This window comes from Sinohyriopsis cumingii, chromosome 14, assembly GCF_028554795.1.
Source record: "Sinohyriopsis cumingii isolate HCF-2022 chromosome 14, ASM2855479v2, whole genome shotgun sequence".
NCBI classification, from domain to species: Eukaryota; Metazoa; Mollusca; class Bivalvia; order Unionida; family Unionidae; genus Sinohyriopsis; species Sinohyriopsis cumingii.
In genome coordinates this window covers 90,525,291-90,546,289 of record NC_142974.1, presented here as the reverse complement: position 1 = coordinate 90,546,289, position 20,999 = coordinate 90,525,291, and the positions used below count along the sequence as shown (strand labels likewise).

General features: G+C 35.1%; 1 protein-coding gene across 5 annotated transcripts in view; it reads left to right on the top strand.

Annotated features, from left to right (window-relative positions):
- The window catches only part of LOC149784361 (tRNA (guanine(10)-N(2))-methyltransferase TRMT11-like), a 57,303-nt gene extending 38,065 nt beyond the window's left edge, over positions 1–19,238 (top strand). For 4 of the 5 annotated variants that reach the window (XM_089932413.1, XM_089932412.1, XM_089932415.1 and 1 more), the window contains 3 exons: positions 572–703; positions 6,519–6,639; positions 17,732–19,238. In XM_089932413.1, coding sequence (XP_089788539.1) covers positions 572–703; positions 6,519–6,639; positions 17,732–17,839 — 361 coding nt within the window. In that variant the 3' untranslated portion in view covers positions 17,840–19,238. The remainder of the gene's footprint in view (positions 1–571; positions 704–6,518; positions 6,640–17,731) is intronic. The other variant, XM_089932414.1, reaches the window with a different exon arrangement.
- Positions 19,239–20,999: the final 1,761 nt, after the last annotated feature.

Below are 20,999 nucleotides of genomic sequence, written 5' to 3'. Positions count from 1 at the left end.
CTATTCAGATTCAATGTCAGAGAATTAATGAACACTGTTTGCTAGTCAGAAAATGGTAATACATTTATGAATTTTATTATCTGAACCTTATTGAATCCTTTATGATAGCAAAAAGATACCATATTTGATGTAATAGCCAGACAGTGAGTCTAACAAATTAATACTTCATAGGTTAAAGGTCAGGATGATATGCATGAATGATTTTATAAATGATATCAGGTTCAAAGTCAGTAGCTGTGTTAACTCAGACATTTAAGCAAATAATTTTTAAAATAAAATTTAGTATGCAGGAGTTTCGTGAGAATATTATAAATATATTTTAACATGATGCCACTTTACCTTTGTCTGTACTTTTGTACTAAGGTGCCATTAAACATGACTAAATGCATACATACATGTACTCTGTGGTTAAAACAAGAAAACATTATTATCATAGATTTCTGGAAGTTCTTTCTGGCCAGTGTAGAATGCAATCTTTTGACTGACTCTTGCTTGATGTGTTAAAAGAATAAAGTAATATCCTTCATTTAGGTGATAGGAAGATCGACTTAAAATGTTCTGTCTTCTCCAGATTCCCCCAAAGAATCCCCAAGCTGAGAGATTATCACCTGTCAGACATTTTTCTGGACCTGCTCGACTTTTCTGCCAAACATCTTCACATGCATGGCCGACTGGTTTTCTGGCTTCCTGTAGACAGACTTGAGTGTGTACTGATTTTCTTTTCTAAAGTATTTGCTTTACATTATTTTAACTTGTGAAAGTCATCATTAAGAATAATCAATGTTGAATTTACATTGATTATTTTTCCAATAAAATAACTTAAGAAACATTTTTTAACACCAATTCTCATTGGACAGTCATTCTATAGAAACCACAGAATAATTATAGTTCCAGATATTCAAGCTGAGGCATGTATATACACCACTCCCTTGATAACTTGCGGCCGGATAACTCACGAACCCTCTTATAACATGGGGTCAGGCATGGATCTCATTTTTTAAAACCAGAAAATAACTTTAAAAAATTAATCCTATTTTTTAACTTTAAGAAAATTGTGATCAAAATTGTAACTCAGATGTTGATGTATCACTCGTTTTATAGTCGAAAATGGTAGATAGGACTTGGAAACTTTAATCAACGTTCTGAAATTATCAACTTTTAATAACTAATCATATAATTGGTTATATTTTCTTTCCAAACAACATTCTTAGTATACCATAATTAAAGATATTCAAGGAAATTTTGATCATTAAAAATGTCACGCCTAGTGTAGACAGTACATTAATACTTAAATGCCAATTCAATTTGTGTTTGAATTTTATCTGTTAGTTCCTCTTAAGTGTAATCATCATAAATGCAGTGTGTATTAAACTTTAAATGTGTCAATCTGCCATAACAGCTATGTCCACTAGCATTCCTTTGAGAATGTAATTAAGTGCGGACAGTGTTTTGATAACTGACGTGCATATGCATTTGTCGTATTGTTGCACTGAATTAAAAGCATCCTTTGTATTAACACATGGTGTATGACAGTCTAGTTCCCTGCTACTGTGACTCCTGATCTGGCAGAATCCTATCAAATACCACTCCGGGAACCAGACTAATCAGCAAAACAAAAAACAGTGATGTAATACACAGATATTTTCACATACACATGATGGTTGTTGAAACCAGTTCGAATGCTCTTTCACATATTGGATATTTTGAAAATAAATGTTATTTATACAGAATAACGAACAGGTTCATTGGAAAAAACGTGTTATTAACAATTATTATCAACCTGATTGTAAAACGAGGATTCAGTGATTGGACAACCCATTCGCCTACCTCAACTACCCCATGGTTTTCGCAATGTTTAAGTGGATTTTTTTCCATCTTTTGTTACGTCCCTCTGTAACTTGCACCCTTGCTTATAGTGTGGTCTGTGTTTGTGGACCCTATAGTATGCGAGTTATAGAGGGAGAGGTGTGTGTGTGTGTGTATATATATATATATATATATATATATATATATATATATATATATATATATATATATTGTAATACCTACCTCAACAAACCAAAATACTTGGCACTATTAAAAACTACATTCCTTTTCCAGTAATAATACTAATAACAATAATGTAAAAACATGAAACAAAGTCAGAAAAACATGAAGCAGTTCAGTATGTTGTAATACCTTAATGGTATTGTGAATGGTATTAATCATTGCAACAGCAGTATGTTGTACTCTTGCTCGATTCGCATCGAAATTCACTTGTGTGTTTTGTTCACTTCTAATTAATCATAGGTATGAATATATAAACAAGATTAAAAGTAAAAACGCACACCACGGACATTGAGAGGACATCTTTATTCTTTCTAAATTTTGTGTTTTGTGGGATTTTTCCATGCAGTTTGAACAGTTGACTTGGTTACTGCCATGGCTAACCCCGAGAAGCACAAACATTGATTGGCTAACTAAGGTCATGTGATGTGAATAGGAGTTTATAAAAACAAGTGCAGACAGTGCAATGGCAGATAGCTGTCACAGCCGCAAAGTATCAACTTCCAAGTAGACAAGAATTTTGTTCGTATTCTAAAACCATCACATATATTTTTACATAACCGATATTAACTTTGGCACTTTAAAATCCAAAAACTGAATCAAATTGTCATGAGAAATTTTAAATAGATTTATTACATTATTGCTATTGAATTTAAATGCTTTATAATTATTATATAATTCTTTATAAAGCCGCTGCTATCTCCCACCACACTGCTCAAGTACACTAGTACTAAAAAAATTTTTTTATTGAGATCACGCTGCTATGTCAGAATGTATTACAGTCAATCTAATAAATTTAGCTGTTAATATACACAGGAATTTAATAATCGAATTAATTTCACCATAATATGGCATTTAGACAAACAAGTCTGATCTATATTATCAAAAGTTGACAGTATTGTGACGGACACTGTGTTTATGTAAAGTCACTATGCAGTATTGAAAAGCATGTTCTATCTCACCTTTATTATTTATAAAAAGCATTTTTAGTCTTGAATTCTGGTCTTTTTTATATATAACACATGGTGTGTTACAATATATTGACCTGTTCTATGAACTTTGTACATGATGCCTCCCATAAATAGGAATTTGGACCTACTGTTTGTAATAATCGTTCCTTTGCAGGTGGTATAAATTATTTTTTACATTTTTCCAATTTTTGAGTGTGAATTTGTCTTATTTTCAGATTTCTGCTGTGTAGACCTTTTATGCAACATGCTATTACTGAACACATGTATTATCATAGACCATATACTCCTTTTTGTTCCTTCACTCCATTAGTAATGGGTGTTGTATTCATGACATCTTAATTTACTGAGCTGTTAATTTATGTTTTTTTCCTTTTGTGTAATTTCAGTATCTGTACAGGTCAACCAAGTTCATTAAATGTAAGAAATTTAAGGTAAAGGAAGAATTCTGTTTATTAAGGACCAATGTACTTAATATCTTTCCTGTAGTATGTACTCTGTATGCTATAAAAGTCTGGACTGTAGTTTTACAGTATAAAGGTCTGGACTGTAGTATTACAGTATAAAAGTATGGACTATAGTATTACAGTATAAAAGTCTGGACTGTAGTATTACAGTATAAAGGTCTGGACTGTAGTATTACAGTATAAAAGTCTGGACTGTAGTATTACAGAAACTGTGGTATAAAGGTCTGGACTATAGTATTACAGTATAAAAGTCTGGACTGTAGTATTACAGTATAAAGGTCTGGACTAGTATTACAGTATAAAAGTCTGGACTGTGGTATTGCAGTATAAAAGTGGACTGTAGTATTACAGTATAAAAGTTTGGACTGTAGTATTACAGTATAAAAGTCTGGACTGTAGTATTACAGTATAAAAGTCTGGACTGTAGTATTACTGTATAAAAGTATGGACTGTTGTTGTTGTAGGGTTTAATGCCATTTTTCAGCACACGATAGGCTATACATGGCGGCCAGTATTATTGGTGGAGGAAGAACCCGAGAAATCCACAGAAAGAACAACCAACCCTCGAGAAGCTACTGGCAAGCTTTCTCACATACCCACATTGGCCGAATCCAAGACTCGAACCTACGCAGACAGAGGTGAGATGGCAGTGATCCATAACGGAGAGCGCTTTAGACCACTGGGCCACTCGGGGCCCCAAAGTATGGACTGTAGTATTATAGTATAAAGGTCTAGACTGTAGTATTACAGAAAGCAAAAAGCAAGCAGATCTCACAAAGACAATGCTGACATCTTAAGTATACATTTGAAATCAACATCTCTTGAAAGCCTTGTGTGCGATGTTGCTGGAATTCCCACCTCATCTAAAGTATGACATTGACAACTTCTGGTTACCATTACCTCATTGAACAAAAGTTTACTGCCTTTGAACAGATACACTGTCCAGCTCAGGAGATGACAATGCAGTTATTAAATTCAGTTTTGGAAGGATTGACTTTCAAGAGAGGATGGTCTGAATTATGTCAGACAACTATATCGTGGTAACCTATCTCCTCAAATGCGGGGTTGGAGTGGGGCAACCAAATCACCTGACCTGTGCTTTCTGATTTGTCAGGTTTTATGTTAGTCAACTGATTCCTTATCAGTGTACAAATCAGGCACATTTCCAGCAGACTTAATGTCCTGGCTGGCACACTATCCAGTAAAGACTGAGTCATTCATATGGAATGGTCTCTGCATCAGTCTTTCACTAGAGTTACACACTTTGGGGGCATCCAATGATCGATCTGTTTGTGTCTAGGTGAATCACAAGTTTCTCACTTTATCTCTCCAGGGAGATGATGGGTCTGAACTGCAAGATGATTATGATTGCCCCATTAAAATGAGACAAATCCTCATTCAGATTGTCACTCAGGCTGGAGATAGATCTAAGATGATTCCAGCCATCTTCTCAAATGGCTGCCTGTTGCAGGTGTTCAGCTCCTGCCCAGACTGTCTTCTTCTTCACACCTGGCTTTTGTCCACATAATCTTTCTAGAGAAAGAATTTAAACCTTCAGTTGTGGAGAAAATTGTGAACAAGAAGGCCCTCCACTGTGACAGCTTACAAGGGAAAGTGTCAGGGACTGGTGCTGAGCCAGTAACATCTGTTTGAGCCCCTTTGTCCCTTTTGAGCCCCTCAGTCCCTCAACTGACCAACTTTTTTCTCTGGCTCCACAAGAAAACAATTGACCACAGTTGTCATCAAAGACTACCACTCAGTGATATTGGTCTCATTTTGGCATCATGGCAGATGTAATATCAGTCATGATAAAGATCAACTGGACCTTTCTGTCAAGTTTGATCTGAATCAAGCTGAATCCTTTACCCTGTTTCCAAAGTGGAACGACTCCTGGGTTTTAAATTGGCTCAATTCAGATATATTTTATCCCATATTTTGCTGAAGCTACTATCCTACAAAACTTTTTTCCTGATAGCTTTAGTTTCATCATGCAGGGCGACTTACATGCCCTTTCTGTTGACCCGCACCATCTGCAGTTCATTTTGGATGGTACAGTGGTCCTTTTGATGCAACCAGGACTTGTAGCAAAAAATGTGTTACTGCCAGTCAGTAATCAGAACGTCATCATATGCTCCCTCTCATCCATAGATATCTTGAGTGCGACAGTGGCAACGCAGGATCCTGTTAAGGCCCTCAAGCACTACATGAAGTGAGTCAAGTTGAAGCATCAGCAAGCAACACTATCCCAGTGAAGGTAATAAGTATGATGTCACCCCACCCCCAAAGTCTGTCTTTGTGGCTGAAGTGGGTTATATGCTCTGTGTACTCATTGGTCTCAAAAGATCTGAGTTGCCTCATGAGGACTTCAGCTCATGAAATTCACAAGACCCAGTGTACACATTTTGTCAGTGATAAGATTTTAATAGAATATATTGGTCACAGGTCATGTGACCCAAAGCTGTGTTGCCTGTCAAATTAGGAGAATGGATTATTGTTTTGCATGAGGAATCAAGTCATTCTTCCCTTGTAGGATACCGGAAGTATAGGTCAGATACTCAAAATTCCCACTTCCTACTACCTATTCTTCTATTGTGATTAGGGATGGTAATTGAAGAAGAAAGCAAATTTTTCAGTAAATTATGTTTCTCCAAGAATACTTACCCAATCACATTACTTTAAAAAAACTTTCCAACCACCCTGCTATATGAACATCCACATTGGTATATCACTCAGCTATACAAATTAAAAAAAAGCAATAATTGGTGGTGGCAAGGGGAGGTAGTGGGCAAGAGTGATTGACCTTTGCTTATATAAGCTACAAAAGAGGAATTGTTTCTTTCATTAGGGTTGGATTCAGGAGGTAGCAGGCTTATGTCCCCAGACATTAATGTGATCTGGTAAATAATCTTGGAGAATCTAAATTTATTTTAACATTTTCTGTCACAATATGCAAGAGCTGTTTTACTGCTCATAAGACTGTTTTGTTATGATAATTGTGTTGTTAATATAATTGTGTTGTGATTGCAATTTGTTATAGCTATAAAGAGGAAAATTTGCCATTCCATCCATGCCTGCAGCTGATAGCAAACTGTGAACAGGTTCTAAACAGTAAAGTATCCAGAAGGCTCATAACCATGGAGAAAGTCAGGGAATTTCAGGTTGGCCAGAAATAATGATGCATTCTCTAGTATTCTTGTACGACCTAGTATATTGTAAAATATGACAAAAAGTGCATACATGACAATACACATGCAGGAAAAATAAGGTGCAATGCAATTTTCATTCAGCAAATATAATTGCACATTCAGGACATTATGAACCCTTTTAGCTGGCAAATATTTATTTATAACCTCAGTGCTTGTAGCTGGAATATCTTGATTGGTCATGGCTTTCAATGCCAAGAAATTAGTCAGCAGATTATGCAAAACTACTTTTGATTTAGACACATATAGGCATGTTTGTATAAACATGGTGATGATTTGAATAGATTTTTGTTTTAAAAAGATTTATTATAAAAATTTAGACTTGTCAACATGATGGTATATGTAATTGACTTGACATAGAGTAGTGAAATCTGATGGGATCATTAGCAATGTATATGTAGTTGACTTGACATAGACTAGTGAAATCTGATAGGTTCATTAGCAATGTAAATGTGGTTGACTTGACACAGACTAGTGAAATCTGATTGGTTCATTAGCAATGTGTGTATAGTTGACTTGACATAGACTAGTGAAACCTGATAGGTTCATTAGCAATGTATATGTGGTTGACTTGACATAGACTGGTGAAATCTGATATCATTAGCAATGTATATGTAGCTGACTTGACATAGACTAGTTAAATCTAATAGGATGATTAGCAATGTATATGTAGTTGACTTGACATAGACTAGTGAAATCTGATAGGATCATTAGCAATGTGTATGTAGTTGACTTGACATAGACTAGCTAAATCTAATAGGATGATTAGCAATGTATATGTAGTTGACTTGACATAGACTAGTGAAATCTGATAGGATCATTAGCAATGTGTATGTAGTTGACTTGACATAGACTAGCTAAATCTAATAGGATGATTAGCAATGTATATGTAGTTGACTTGACATAGACTAGTGAAATCTGATAGGATCATTAGCAATGTGTATGTAGTTGACTTGACATAGACTAGTGAAATCTGATAGGATCATTAGCAATGCATATGTAGCTGACCAGGTTATATTTTTATGTCAGCAGTGCGGTTATTTTTTTCATTCTTTTATAGATTGTTGAATTTTGTTATTACTATTTGACTGAATTCTTAGTATATAAATCTTGGTCTGAGCATGATTTGTATTCAAAACACTTAAAATGTTAAGCTTTGAATTTAAAAGCTTAAATTTTACTCCTTTGATTTGGTTTTGTGTCAGATTTATTGAATGTTTTAGTTATAATATGTTTATTTTTATGTGTGTGTTTGTGTTTTAGATTTTTAACATAGCTTTAACAATTTGAGGCGTGTCTGCAGTGTGGCAGTGTATAGTGATGTCTAGCATGGGACATCTTGGTCAGAGTTGCACTATTTTCAAACATAACAAATTAAATATTTATTTATAGACTATTAAAAACTGCAAGAAGTATTTTAGTGTAAACCCCATTTTATTACCACCATTAATACAAAAGAAGTTTTGATACCAAGATTTTTAGATGGCCATATTGGTGCCATGTTGGAAATCTGATGAGTATCATTTTCATTCAGAGCCAGCTACATACTACAGTGTGACCCCGCTGTAACACGGTAGTTGGGAGCCATACAACCCGACTGTGTTATATACCGAACCGTGTTTTATGCAGCCAAGTCAGTTAGCTGAAGAAAATGTACTCCCCAAAAAATTGGTGGGGGGTTAATAAATGCAGGCGGTAAAATATGTGCTTCTTTGCACAGTTACCATCTTAAATTGATGCACCTTAAATGAGAAATACACCTGTAGTGAAAACAGAGAAGACATAATATAATAGTTAACTTTATTTAGAAAACCATGAATTGGTACATATACGTGAATCCTGTTTATATATAAATGTCTAATGTATAGCATGAATAGAATATCAACACCGTGAACTCACCTGCGAACCTCATCATATACATTGAATCTACAGTACAAGTGATTCCATCGAAAATATGCACACACACAGCTTTAAAATATTCAATAATTTTGTAACAGGTCATATTGGTCTGAATTCAGTGGAAAAACATAGCACAGTCACGTAATGAATAACGAAACACATTTAAAGTATGTTCCAAGTCGGTAAAAGTTTGCGTTTTAAGCTGCCATTGGTAGCATTTGTAAGCATAAACTTTTTCCCTACAAAAAGGAAACTTTCACAGCACAGTTAACGTGTTCCAGTCACGCTGGAAAATGCAAAAATCCATCAGATTCCATCACTTTTATTTAAGTTTGGTACTGACTTCCTTTGAAGAAAAGTTCTTTGCTGTTATTGAAAGATTGTAGTCGGCTTTCTTTGATGAAGGGTGAATGCGCTATTGAAGTCATCACTAAAGGACAGCTTTGGAGAACCAAACAAATGCCCATTTCTTATTGTGGCGGCAACATCAAATAATTGTATTGCATGATTGAGAGTGATATTTTTTTCATTTGCTGAGTACGTTTTCATAACAGTCGGTGCTTCAAAGGTAATCTGTTTCCTTTTAAATTTCAGCAAACTTTTTTATCTGGGTACATTTTTAAAAAGGAATTGGCCGTTTAGACTATTCTAGTTACTGCCCCTCCATGCCTACTGAATATACCAATAAGTAAGCTGTATTTTTTTAAATAACATTTGTGGTAGCAGCGTGATGCTGCCTTCCACACATGCGTTTGAAAATTAACAAAGGATCAACAGACGATAGAGATGCAGGTGTTCTGATGACAGGGATTATTACAGAAAACGTGAATGTTCTGAAGGATTTAATTCTGAGTGAAAAGAAGAGGAATTTTACTTACCATCCACATACAAATGTCAGTCTTTTTAAATATATTAATTACTAGTGAGCGGCCAAAACTCCAATGAAAGATAGATTACGAGACAATGCCTCATCCGGTTGATCTCTGTTACCAGAAATGTCAACAACAAAGAAGCGGATATTTCACAACATACAGAATTCATGCTAGATGTCAAGATAAGTGGATTATGATAAAACAGCGCACTGTTTAGATGGTTCAGTATGGACAAAGAATTTGTTTATGTAACAATAGATAAACTTCAGTGCATTTTATATCCAGTTTGCGGCTTCCTTTCATGGGGCCTCAGAATTTCTGTACTCCAAACCAATGGTCGTATATAAAAGTTTAAACAGCCAGCAATGTGGCCAATAAATAAAAAGCCACATGGTATGTAAGGAAAACCAATCCAAGTTTGCGACATGGGCGAAGACCTACGCGATCCCAGAATAAACTTTTTATGCGTTTTATTCTTCTTCTTACTTTTAAGAAGAAGAAAATACTTTTTCATGTATGAGAAAAATGCATATGGTGGCGCTCACCAGATAATATGTACTTTTGAGAGGGTGACGTATGTAAGGTGAAGTAGTTCGCATTTAAAACATGCACAGTGGAGAGAATGTTTGCATACCTCTATGCCACATTAATGTAATGTGGATGATATTTCTTTTGGATATTGTACTTTTGGAAATTTTACATGATTTAAGCACACTGCTAACTAAAATGACTGCTCCCTTGTGTTAAAAAATCAGTCTGAATTAGTCTAAAGTACACTATACATAGCAGCTATTAAAATAGGGAAAATGAATTTTGCCAGACTAGACAATACCAGCTTCTGAAAGTGCAGTGAATGAATTACCAAATATGTAAAATGTAAAAAAAAGTTATCGGCTCTTTTTTATACAATTTACCTCTGAAGTTCAGGAAGTGAAAATGACCAAGTAGAGCTAGCACTTTTTTGAAAGGTGCACATTTGAAGTAAGGCCAAGCTGTATACTCTATAACCCATAGTACACCCATCAATCATACACCAAAATAAAGGGAATTAAAGGTTCTTTGCATTAGACCTAAGATATACAAGGTCTTTTTTAAATAGCCAGTATAACCAGTGAGGAAAGCCGGGGACATTCTTTTTCTTTAAAATCCTAACCCTATGCAAAATGTGAAACTGTATAGCGCCACCTATAATATTTCAAAATGAGATAGAAATGTATCTGGAAGATTATGATGATTGTCCGGAAGATAAATCGGATAACCAGGAAACCAGAATGGAAACATGAAAAGATCCAAAGCCAACAACACCGCTAGATGAAGAATTAAACATAGACGTAGAGGGAGAGCATTAAAGAGACAAAAGGGAGAAGAAGAGACAAAAATGAACGAAACCTACCTTCTGGAAGACAACAAATACTTTGAATAGTATTTTCATCTTATTAAAAAAAAAATACAATATGTATACAAAAAAAAAATCAAAACAAAAATCAATACTAAATATAAATGTATACAAATATTATAACATGAGACTCATATCAAAGTGGAAAAATGTAAATAAAGAGAAAAATATAGCACATACAACCACAAGTAGGGCAGGAGGGCCTCCCTAAATGGTCTGAGAATATCAACCAGGGAGAGCACCCTCCCTAAAAAAGATATAAAAAGATTCACAAGAAAAATACATGTATATGAAATTTCGGGAGCCACTCACGACCGCATTATATCCGAATTCGCGTTATAATGGAGCACGCTATAGCTGGGTCACACTGTGTTTGAGTGAAAACTACCTTGTTGATATACTGCTATGTTTGAGTGAAAACTACCTTGTTGATATACTGCTATGTTTGAGTGAAAACTACCTTGTTGATATACTTCTGTGTTTGAGTGAAAACTACCTTGTTGATATACTGCTGTGTTTGAATGAAAACTACCTTGTTGATATACTGCTGTGTTTGAGTGAAAACTACCTTGTTGATATACTGCTATGTTTGAGTGAAAACTACCTTGTTGATATACTGCTATGTTTGAGTGAAAACTACCTTGTTGATATACTGCTATGTTTGAGTGAAAACTACCTTGTTGATATACTTCTGTGTTTGAATGAAAACTACCTTGTTGATATACTGCTGTGTTTGAATGAAAACTACCTTGTTGATATACTGCTGTGTTTGAGTGAAAACTACCTTGTTGATATACTGCTATGTTTGAGTGAAAACTACCTTGTTGATATACTGCTATGTTTGAGTGAAAACTACCTTGTTGATATACTTCTGTGTTTGAATGAAAATTACCTTGTTGATATACTCATAACTGCCAACCCTCATGAATTTGGCGTGAATTTCACGACTTTTTCAGCGATTCACAGATTCTCGCCGCAAGTAAAAAATTCACGAATTCTCCAATTCTCAATTATTTTAAATCTTTAATAAAATAACCGATTTCCTGTTAAGCGCTAGTTGTGATATTCGCAGTTGCCAAAATGGTCCTGTACTGCTGGTCGCGATATTAGTAGAATTACAGCCGATTGGTATAGTTGGCGGGGTAGCAATCATTTTAACCTATTTTAATCTATATGTATAAGAGTAGTTTTACAAATGCTTTTGAGAGAAACTGGGGCCTAACCGGAATTTTGCTCCGTGCATGCATCACCAACACTGATTTGAGTTACCGTTCAGCATCGCATGTAAGCACATCGGTTACAAAAAACACATAGCAGTTGAGAAAATTAAGAATTCGCAGATTTCAGCTCTGGAATATTTTAAGCCATCTGCGGAAGACCTGCAAGCTACCAATGCTGAAGCATCATTTGTGAGTTTTCTTGTTGAACACAAACTACCTTCACCAGCTGGAGACCATGCTAAACATTTGTTCTGACAAGTCTTCCCGGACTCGAAAATCGCTTCCAAATTTTCCTGTGGAAGAACCAGAAGTGCTGCAGCTCCTGTGCATTCCTCACAGCAACAGGGACAGCGAAAGAGTATTTTCTCTAGTGAGGAAAAATCAGACAGACTTTATGGCCTCCTTAGCTGCAGAAAATTTGTCAGCAATTTTAGTCACCTAGATCAACCAGCAGGCAAGAAGTCTGAACTGTTTAGAAAACAAATTTACGATCAAGCAGTTGAGGAAGTTCAAGTCTGCCACAGTGTCATGTCTTGATAAATGACAATAAGAACAAGTGAAGTTTATGAATACCATAATAAATAGAAATACAGATATATTTCTGCATATATGTAGTGTAATACAGTTTTAGTTTTATATTGCGATCTTGATATAGTGTAGGATTGATGGTCAGAGTGGATGGAGTTATTATCATGGTATTTTTCACTAATTCATGTCCAAATTCACGACTTTTTATCCCTATTTTCACTAATTGTGAGCCTGGAAGGTTGGCAGCTATGTATATTGCTGTGTTTGAGTGAAAACTTTCTTGTTGATATACAGCTATGTTTGAGTGAAAACTACCTTGTTGATATCCTGCTGTGTTTGAGTGAAAACTATCTTGTTGATATGAAAATCTGTGTTTGAGTGAAAACTATCTTGTTGATATTAAAATCTGTGTTTGAGTGAAAGCTACCTTGTTGGTATGACAATCTGTGTTTAAGTGAAAATTACCTTGTTGATATGAGCATCTGTGTTTGAGTGAAAATAAACTACCTTGTTGATATACAGCTGTGTTTGAGTGAAAACTACCTTGTTGATATACTGCTGTTTGGGTGAAAACTACCTTGTTGATATGAGCATCTATGTTTGAGTGAAAATAAACAATGTGTACCTTGTTGATATGATTATCTGTGTTTGAGTGAAAATAAACTGCCTTGTTGATATGACCATCTGTGTTTGAGTGAAAATAAACAATGTGTACCTTGTTGATATGATTATCTGTGTTTGAGTGAAAATAAACTGCCTTGTTGATATGACCATCTGTGTTTGAGTGAAAATAAACAATGTGTACCTTGTTGATATGATTATCTGTGTTTGAGTGAAAATAAACTGCCTTGTTGATATGACCATCTGTGCTTGAGTGAAAATAAACAATGTGTACCTTGTTGATATGATTATCTGTGTTTGAGTGAAAATAAACTGCCTTGTTGATATGACCATCTGTGTTTGAGTGAAAATAAACAATGTGTACCTTGTTGATATGATTATCTGTGTTTGAGTGAAAATAAACTACCATTTTGATTTGAAAATCTGTGTTGGATTGAAAACTTCCTTGTTGATATGACAATCTGTGTTTAAGTGAAAACTGCCTTGTTGATTTGACCATCTGTGTTTGAGTGAAAATAAACTACCTTGTTGATATGACCATGTGTTTGAGTGAAAATAAACAATGTGTACCTTGTTGATATGAGCATCTGTGTTTGAGTAAAAATAAACTACCATGTTGATATGACCATCTGTGTTTGAGTGAAAATAAACTACCTTGTTGATATGGCAATCTGTGTTTGAGTGAAAATAAGCTACCTTGTTGATATGGCAATCTGTGTTTGAGTGAAAATAAACTACCATGTTGATATGACCATCTGTGTTTGAGTGAAAATTACCTTGTTGATATGGCAATCTGTGTTTGAGTGAAAATAAGCTACCTTGTTGGTATGGCAATCTGTGTTTGAGTGAAAATAAACTACCATGTTGATATGACCATCTGTGTTTGAGTGAAAATTACCTTGTTGATATGACAATCTGTGTTTGAGTGAAAATAAACTACCTTGTTGATATGACCATGTGTTTGAGTGAAAATAAACAATGTGTACCTTGTTGATATGAGCATCTGTGTTTGAGTGAAAATAAACTACCTTGTTGATATGGCAATCTGTGTTTGAGTGAAAATAAGCTACCTTGTTGATATGATTATCTGTGTTTGAGTGAAAATAAACTACGTTGTTGATATGACCATCTGTGTTTGAGTGAAAATAAGCTACCTTGTTGATATGGCAATCTGTGTTTGAGTGAAAATAAACTACCATGTTGATATGACCATCTGTGTTTGAGTGAAAATTACCTTGTTGATATGGCATTCTGTGTTTGAGTGAAAATAAGCTACCTTGTTGATATGGCAATCTGTGTTTGAGTGAAAATAAACTACCATGTTGATATGACCATCTGTGTTTGAGTGAAAATTACCTTGTTGATATGACAATCTGTGTTTGAGTGAAAATAAACTACCATGTTGATATGACCATCTGTGTTTGAGTGAAAATAAACTACATTGTTGATATGATTATCTGTGTTTGAGTGAAAATAAACTACCTTGTTGATATGGCAATCTGTGTTTGAGTGAAAATAAGCTACCTTGTTGATATGGCAATCTGTGTTTGAGTGAAAATAAACTACCATGTTGATATGAGCATCTGTGTTTGAGTGAAAATAAACTACCTTGTTGATATGGCAATCTGTGTTTGAGTGAAAATAAGCTACCTTGTTGATATGACCATCTGTGTTTGAGTGAAAATTACCTTGTTGATATGAGCATGTGTTTGAGTGAAAATAAACTACCTTATTGATATGACCATCTGTGTTTGAGTGAAAATAAACTACCATGTTGATATGACCATCTGTGTTTGAGTGAAAATTACCTTGTTGATATGACAATCTGTGTTTGAGTGAAAATAAACTACCATGTTGATATGACAATCTGTGTTTAAGTGAAAATTACCTTGTTGATATGAGCATGTGTTTGAGTGAAAATAAACTACCTTATTGATATGACCATCTGTGTTTGAGTGAAAATAAACTACCATGTTGATATGACAATCTGTATTTAAGTGAAAACTACCTTGTTGATGTGGCCGAGTGGTCTAAAGTGTTCACTGTCCTGGATCACTGCCATCTCACCTCTGTCTGTGTGGGTTCGAGTCCAAGGCTCTGCTAGCGTGGGTACGTGGGAAAGCCTGCCAGTAGCTTCTTGTGGGTCGGTGGTTCTTCCCTGGGTTTTCCAGGATTCTTCCTCCACCAGTTATACTGGCCGCCATGTATAGCCTATCTTGTGCTGAAAAATGGCGTTAAACCCTAGAACAACAACAACAACCTTGTTGATATGAAAATCTGTGTTTGAGTGAAAATAAACTATGTGTACCTTGTTGATATGACCATCTGTGTTTGAGTGAAAACTACCTTGTTGATATGGTAAATGTCATATAAAAGACTTACAAAAATGGTACTAACAGCTACATTGCTAGGCACTCAGCATTAAGAAGTTAGTGTTAGGACTGGTCTGCATGGTGTCAGGATAATGTGACTGGGTGGGACATGATGCTACATGACTGCAGCATGATGCCCCTGTGCTTGACATCACTATAAACTCTCACAGTGGATACATCTTAGCGATAAGACTGATAAATTTTTAAAGCTACATTAAAAATAAAAAAAACTACACACATCACACACTCATTTTGATATAGCAACAACTATACATTTCAGGAAATAAATGTGTTATTTAAATGTTGGTACGGTTGTCAATTCAGAATTGATCTTAATTTTAATGAGAATTTTCACATTTTAGGCATTGACATCATTAGGTCATTGAGTACTAGATCATTATGGCCTATATTTATGACCTTTCTCATTACTCTGAAGTCATGATAGCCTGTTCATTGCCATTTCACACAAATATTGGTAATTCCAAGTCTGTGAATGTTTGTAAATAAATTGTCAAGTTGACAATAAAGGAAAATTCTCATACAAACAAAATAGTGATGCATTTTATTACGTGTGTATTTTGTCCTCATTACCCATAATTAGATTCTTTCAGTAGATTTACATAAATGGGTGCCACACCTTTACATACTTTTCCCTAGTCCCAGTTACACATTTTATTATGTTTATTTTGCTATCTTTGCAGACTGAGTTTAATGTCAGATATTTTTATAATCATTGGCTTATGTTAAAGTTCTTTCAGTAGACAGACATAAATAAGTATCACAACTCTACAGACATTTTTCTAGGTATGAAGTTTCAGATTAGTGAGTAACCGTTGAGGAGTTCCCCCATAGGGCCAAAATTCAGAAAGGCTTTTATATATTGGTTTGTCCCCAAAGATCTTTCTTTTTCTGTAAAAGCTCAAAAAGAATTTAGTTCAAAATTTATTTAAATGCATGTTTTTGAATTGGGGTTTATCTCTTTTCCTAGATGTTTGATGGGTCAGTACTTATCAGGGATCCTGGTCTAAGGTTCCCTAAATTTCCTTTCCCTTTTCTAAATTGATTGAGATTGTAGAGGTCATACTCTCTTCCAAAGGTAAACATGCCATAGGCTGGTTTCTTTCCCCTGATTCTCCATAATTTATGTTCTTGGCCAAGAGATCTTCCAACTGTCATGTGTTGAATGTGTGTACACTATCCCTGTGTTTGTGTAAGGACTAACCTTATAATTAAATTCAAATAGTGATTTTCTTGTTTGGTGTGTATGTTTATTTGAGAAAAAAAATGGAAACTTCTCCTTTTTCATAGTTATGTTTTCCTTTTCTCCCAGTTGTTTTTATGTTAATTTTTCATTTCTCAGTTTATTTGTTTTATCTGTGGGTTCCCCCCACCCCGTTTTGTATTTTTTCTAATTGAGAGACAAATGCCTGTGAAAGAAACACAAAAACATAATAAATTTAAAATAAAGCCTACTCCATGTTTTTTTTATTGTGTTTGTGTGCTGTGCATATGTTATTTTCTCTCAGTTCCATCTATAAGGAGCTTCAGGTGTTTTTCTTTCTGTTTGTTCCTCTCAGATTAAAGCAACAAGAAAAATCAGTGATCTAAGCAGAAAGACCTAAGCAGAAGAAAAAAAATAACATAGAAAAAAAAATGTTTTAAAACAAAAAATTATATAGTGAAAGTTTAATTAGGTAGAAAATGAGCATGGAATTGTTAGTGAACAGATTTTCTTTATGTGATCAAACTCACACCGCTTTGAATGTGAGGACATCTAACTCATATATCCAAGACATGACCTTATTAGCACATGTACTTGTATATAACTTATTTAATACTTGTTTATTATCAGTATATAGTTCTGTGACAGTAAGTTTTGCAACTTATTAGTATATAGTTCTGTGACAGTAAATTTTGTAATCTAAGAGGAGTGAATTCATGTTGAGATCAGTAAGTTTTGTAATGTAACAGGAGTGAATTCCTGTTGAGATCAGTTGAAGTCCTCTGTTGACATGTTTTAAAAAGTGGTTCATTGGATCAATGTAAACCTGTAAATGTTGGTATCTGTGGCTGTTAACAGTGAAGATAACTTTGCTTTGGCATGGTTTTTATAATATATGATCATTTTCTTGTTTGCAGGATAATGGAGGGATGACTGCCAGGGTGGAAGTGGATCATTATCAAGATGCTACGTTTCGTGAGCGATACTTCAGGCCTACAAATTTGACTAACGATGAGGATGCTTGAAAATTTATTTTCATTTGTATCATTTGGGAATATGAAGAGAATTGATACCCAGTTGTTAGTGATCAGTAAATGTGCATCTGTTTCGGCACCACTTACGTACATGTTTTATTTAAGTAAAGTATACTACGATGAATTTCATCAGGATCTAAAAGTTATGTCAGGAAAGGACGGTGTTTTCCCAGCAAGAGCATCACTCCATTGCGGTCATGGATCAAATAGAGTGCTGGATAATCAAGAGATATGACTGGACAGTGTTTGTACTTGGTGACCTGGAGTGAAGTATTTTGAGCTGAAGAGGAATTGAAGCAGATGGATGCCTGCATATTAGTATTACTGTCGCAGATGTGACTAATGTTTGGAAATGTATTTTTTCAGAGTAAACTGGTCTCTTTTACCATTTCTCATTAGCTTGCATAGGGTTTCAAGGATAGAAATATATTTATAATAAGTTTGCAAAGGTTAGTTATCTAAGAAGTCACAGCAAGCTGATTGAAGGCAAAAGATTAAAATTTGTTTAAAAACTTTTTTAAAACCTTATGCTGTACAAAAGCTTGGAAAACAGTTCAGCATTTAATACACTGCTATGAAAGAGGAGACTTTCAGACAGTATGGACTTTGGATGAGAATGTTAAGGAAGACTTTCAGACAGTATGGACTTTGGATGAGAATGTTAAGGAAGACTTTCAGACAGTATGGACTTTGGATGAGAATGTTAAGGAAGACTTTCAGACAGTATGGACTTTGGATGAGAATGTTAAGGAAGACTTTCAGACAGTATGAACTTTGGATGAGAATGTTAAGGAAGACTTTCAGAAGGTATGGACCTTGGATGAGAATGTTTTCTGAAGACTTTCAGACAGTATGGACCTTGGATGAGAATGTTTTCTGAAGACTTTCAGACAGTATGGACCTTGGATGAGAATGTTTTCTGAAGACTTTCAGACAGTATGGACCTTGGATGAGAATGTTAAGGAAGACTTTCAGAAGGTATGGACCTTGGATGAGAATGTTTTCTGAAGACTTTCAGATGGTATGGACTTTGGATGAGAATGTTAAGGAAGACTTTCAGACAGTATGGACTTTGGATGAGAATGTTAAGAAAGACTTTCATACAGTATGGACTTTGGATGAGAATGTTAAGGAAGACTTTCAGAAGGTATGGACCTTGGATGAGAATGTTTTCTGAAGACTTTCAGATGGTATGGACTTTGGATGAGAATGTTAATGAAGACTTTCAGACAGTATGGACTTTGGATGAGAATGTTTTCTGAAGACTTTCATACAGTATGGAATTTGGTTGAGAATGTTTAGAAAGACTTTCAGACAGTATGGGCTTTGGATGAGATTTCTTGTGATTAACCAATTTTCTGAAAATGTGTATAAAAAATTATAATATTTACCAGTTTACCAAGTTTTTATTTGTAGCACTTTTGTAATATTTCTGATTTAGTTTCCACAACTAATGACTTTCCTGATGAACTTGATATTGACATATTTATAAGCAGTAATTGTCCTTGTTGGAATATTCTTGAATCCATTCCAGTTATACAACAAAATTTTGTATTTCGTTTTGGATATTGTCACAAAATGGACCAAATGGATGGTTGGAATGCTACATATGAAGAACACAGAGAACGCAAAAATATTAAGATAATGTAATTAAATGATTAGAGTGAATTTTAAAAAGTATTGCATAATTGTTGTTTTATATATAAAAACCCTCTGCAGTTATAATGTACTTAAATGTTATTCGCTGTTCTTAAAGTTCTTAAGAGCACTTTATGGTTCACTGATACTACATGCACTCATTTTTTCCCCATGCAATGGCTTCACTGTATAGGTACACATTTAAATGGCTTCACTGTACAGGTACACCTTTAAATGGCTTCACTGTATAGGTACACCTTTAAATGGCTTACCCACTGTATAGGTACACCTTTAAATGGCTTCACTGTGTAGGTACACCTTTAAATGGCTTCACTGTATAGGTACACCTTTAAATGGCTTCACTGTATAGGTACACCTTTAAATGGCTTCACTGTATAGGTACACCTTTAAATGGCTTCACTGTATAGGTACACCTTTAAATGGCTTCACTGTATAGGTACACCTTTAAATGGCTTCACTGTATAGGTACACCTTTAAATGGCTTCACTGTACAGGTACACCTTTAAATGGCTTCACTGTACAGGTACACCTTTAAATGGCTTACCCACTGTATAGGTACACCTTTAAATGGCTTCACTGTGTAGGTACACCTTTAAATGGCTTCACTGTATAGGTACACCTTTAAATGGCTTCACTGTATAGGTACACCTTTAAATGGCTTCACTGTATAGGTACACCTTTAAATGGCTTCACTGTACAGGTACACCTTTAAATGGCTTCACTGTATAGGTACACCTTTAAATGGCTTCACTGTATAGGTACACCTTTAAATGGCTTCACTGTATAGGTACACCTTTAAATGGCTTCACTGTATAGGTACACCTTTAAATGGCTTCACTGTATAGGTACACCTTTAAATGGCTTCACAGTATAGGTACACCTTTAAATGGCTTACCCACTGTATAGGTACACCTTTAAATGGCTTACCCACTGTATAGGTACACCTTTAAATGGCTTACCCACTGTATAGGTACACCTTTAAATGGCTTCACTGTATAGGTACACCTTTAAATGGCTTCACTGTATAGGTACACCTTTAAATGTCTTCACTGTATAGGTACACCTTTAAATGGCTTCACTGTATAGGTACACCTTTAAATGGCTTCACTGTATAGGTACACCTTTAAATGGCTTACCCACTGTATAGGTACACCTTTAAATGGCTTCACTGTATAGGTACACCTTTAAATGGCTTTACTGTATAGGTACACCTTTAAATGGCTTCACCATTGGGTATAGGTGCACCCTCCAATGACTTCCCCACTATAGGTACGCACTCCAATAGCTTTTCCACTGTATAGGTACGCACTCCAATGGCTTCTACACTGTATAGGTACACCCTCAAATGGCTTCTCCATTGTATAGGTACACCCTCCAATGGCTTACCCACTGTATAGGTACACCCTCTAATGGCTTCCCCACTGTATAGGTATGCATCCATTGGCTTCCCCACTGTATAGGTACACCCTCTAATGGCTTCCCCACACTATAG